Below are 1970 nucleotides of genomic sequence, written 5' to 3' on the forward strand. Positions count from 1 at the left end.
TTCCCAGCCCTCTCCACAAGTGGAGAGAGGAGGGGACTCGTGCGTTTGGAGCTGCGTGTTCTTTGGGTCTTTGGAGCGGCTGCCCCAGCGCTAGCCGTTTTCCAAACTGCAACACCTGGAGTGGTTCCTTACAAACAGCAGTTTCCCCAAAAAGGCGCGCCGGGGACCGAGGGGGTGTATCTATGGCAGACTGGAGGGCTCAGAGGCAGGCGATGCTTTGTCTGGCCCACGCCTGTGCGGGGGACCTGGGAGGAATGCAGTCTCTCGCCCACCCCGCGCGGCCCGAGCAGTGCAGGGGTGGCCTCCCGCCGCCGGGAGGCGCCAGCCCGCGCGTCCTCTCTGGCCGCGCCGCGTCTCTATGGCGTCCTCAACGGCCGTCCAGAACGCGGAGCGAGATGAGCGCGGGCGCAGACGGCGGTGGTGGCGCTGCAGTGGCGGTGCGGTCCGCTGAGGGCAGTCCCGGGGATGATAGTTTTGTCCCCTCGGCCTTGGGGACCCGCGAGCAGTGAGTGTGGCACAGGGTAGGGGAGGGTGAGCGGCGCTGCCCAGTCTGGGCTCCGGGAAGGGGATGACGGGGTGGAGACTCGGGGGCTGCGGGGGAAGGGAGCGCCTTGGGGGCGTAACGGGACGAAGCCTGAAGGGCCACCTTGGGGGAGGCTAGAGGGGATTTAAAAGGGTGGGATTCCCAGTGGTCACCCGAGGTGATTAATTGATCTTTCAAGGGATTGGAGCCTAGGGGGCTCTTAGGGTGCGGGATGGGCTTTGAAGCTCTTGGGGAGGCCTTTTAGAGGTCTTGAACCTGACGGAGAGGAAAGCAGAGTGGGAGGGGCAGACCGGCTGGTGGGCACCGGTAAGGGACGGGGAGAAGTGCCGCCTGCAGCTTAAAGGCTACGGGTACGAAGGTAGGGATGTGGGAGCTGGAAGGGGAGAGATAGAGCATGATTTCAGGAGGGAGCAAGGACCTAGTGTGGGATATGGGGGTAAGAGAAAGCGATCTGACCTAAACAGACGCTCAGTAATTACTTAATGAATTGATGGATAGATAAATATTCGAACGACTGTGGGAAACGGTTAGGATGAGAGGTAAACTTGGAGGGGTGAGAGGGAGTTGGAAGAGAAGGCAAATGATAGGGGTGGCTGTCCTTAAAAGGATTAACAGACTATTTAAGGGCAGGCCTAGGAAATAGGAAGAGGCAGAGACAAATAGCACAGGAAAGAAACTGGTTTAAGACTTAAATCTTAAATTTAACTTTTAAGCAGATTTTTGGTGAGTTCCACTGTGAGCGACCGCTGTACTGACTTGGGTCTAGGACAGAGTGATCCTTGGAAAAATGTCAGTTTTTTTTTTTTTTTTTTAGGCTAATGCTTATATAGCATTTTTTATGTGTCAGGTTTTGTTCTGAGTGCTTTAGATGTACAGTATAAAGTTATTTTGTTTGCCCAGGTCTTTCTTTCTCTTAAGCCAAGGATGTTAAAAGATTGAACCATGTGCATTTGTTGCTAATACTAGTAATGTTTTAAATCTGTCCTAAATGGCGTTGTAATGTATATTTAATTTATAATACAGTTTAATTGAAGAATCTTGCTTTGCATTTCATTGTTTATGTAGTTGGGATGCTGTATATGAGAGAGAACTGCAAACTTTCCAAGAACATGGATATACAGGAGAAATCTGGTGAGTTAGAAAAGTATCAAATTATGATCCAGAAGATTGTATGAGGATGTGTGTATGTTAAGCATATGCATATATGTATATACACACTCACCCACATATTTCTTAAGTGCTCATACCCAGGGAGAGACAGCTTAAAAATCTTGGGAACCCTGGATTGAGTGAGTCTAGCTTAAGTGGGTAGATTTAAAGTATCTTTTCTCTCTTTTAATAAGTCAGACTTAAATTTCGTGAGAGTATTAGGAAATCACTTTCATTCTGTAGTTGTTCTTTTTCTTTTTTTTTTTTTTTTTTTTTT

At 49.5% G+C, this 1970-nt stretch overlaps 1 protein-coding gene across 1 annotated transcript in view; it reads left to right on the plus strand.

Annotated features, from left to right (window-relative positions):
- Nucleotides 1-357: 357 nt before the first annotated feature.
- Nucleotides 358-1970, plus strand: part of EEF1AKMT2 (EEF1A lysine methyltransferase 2) — a 35351-nt gene continuing 33738 nt past the window's right edge. Inside the window, exons 1-2 of the mRNA XM_023515637.1 lie at nucleotides 358-505; nucleotides 1610-1676. Of these exons, the coding sequence (XP_023371405.1) occupies nucleotides 396-505; nucleotides 1610-1676 (177 nt within the window). The 5' untranslated portion in view covers nucleotides 358-395. The remainder of the gene's footprint in view (nucleotides 506-1609; nucleotides 1677-1970) is intronic.

The sequence above is a fragment of the Otolemur garnettii genome, unplaced genomic scaffold (genome assembly GCF_000181295.1).
Source record: "Otolemur garnettii isolate 467f Iridium unplaced genomic scaffold, OtoGar3 scaffold00075, whole genome shotgun sequence".
In the NCBI taxonomy this organism is placed as follows: domain Eukaryota; kingdom Metazoa; phylum Chordata; class Mammalia; order Primates; family Galagidae; genus Otolemur; species Otolemur garnettii.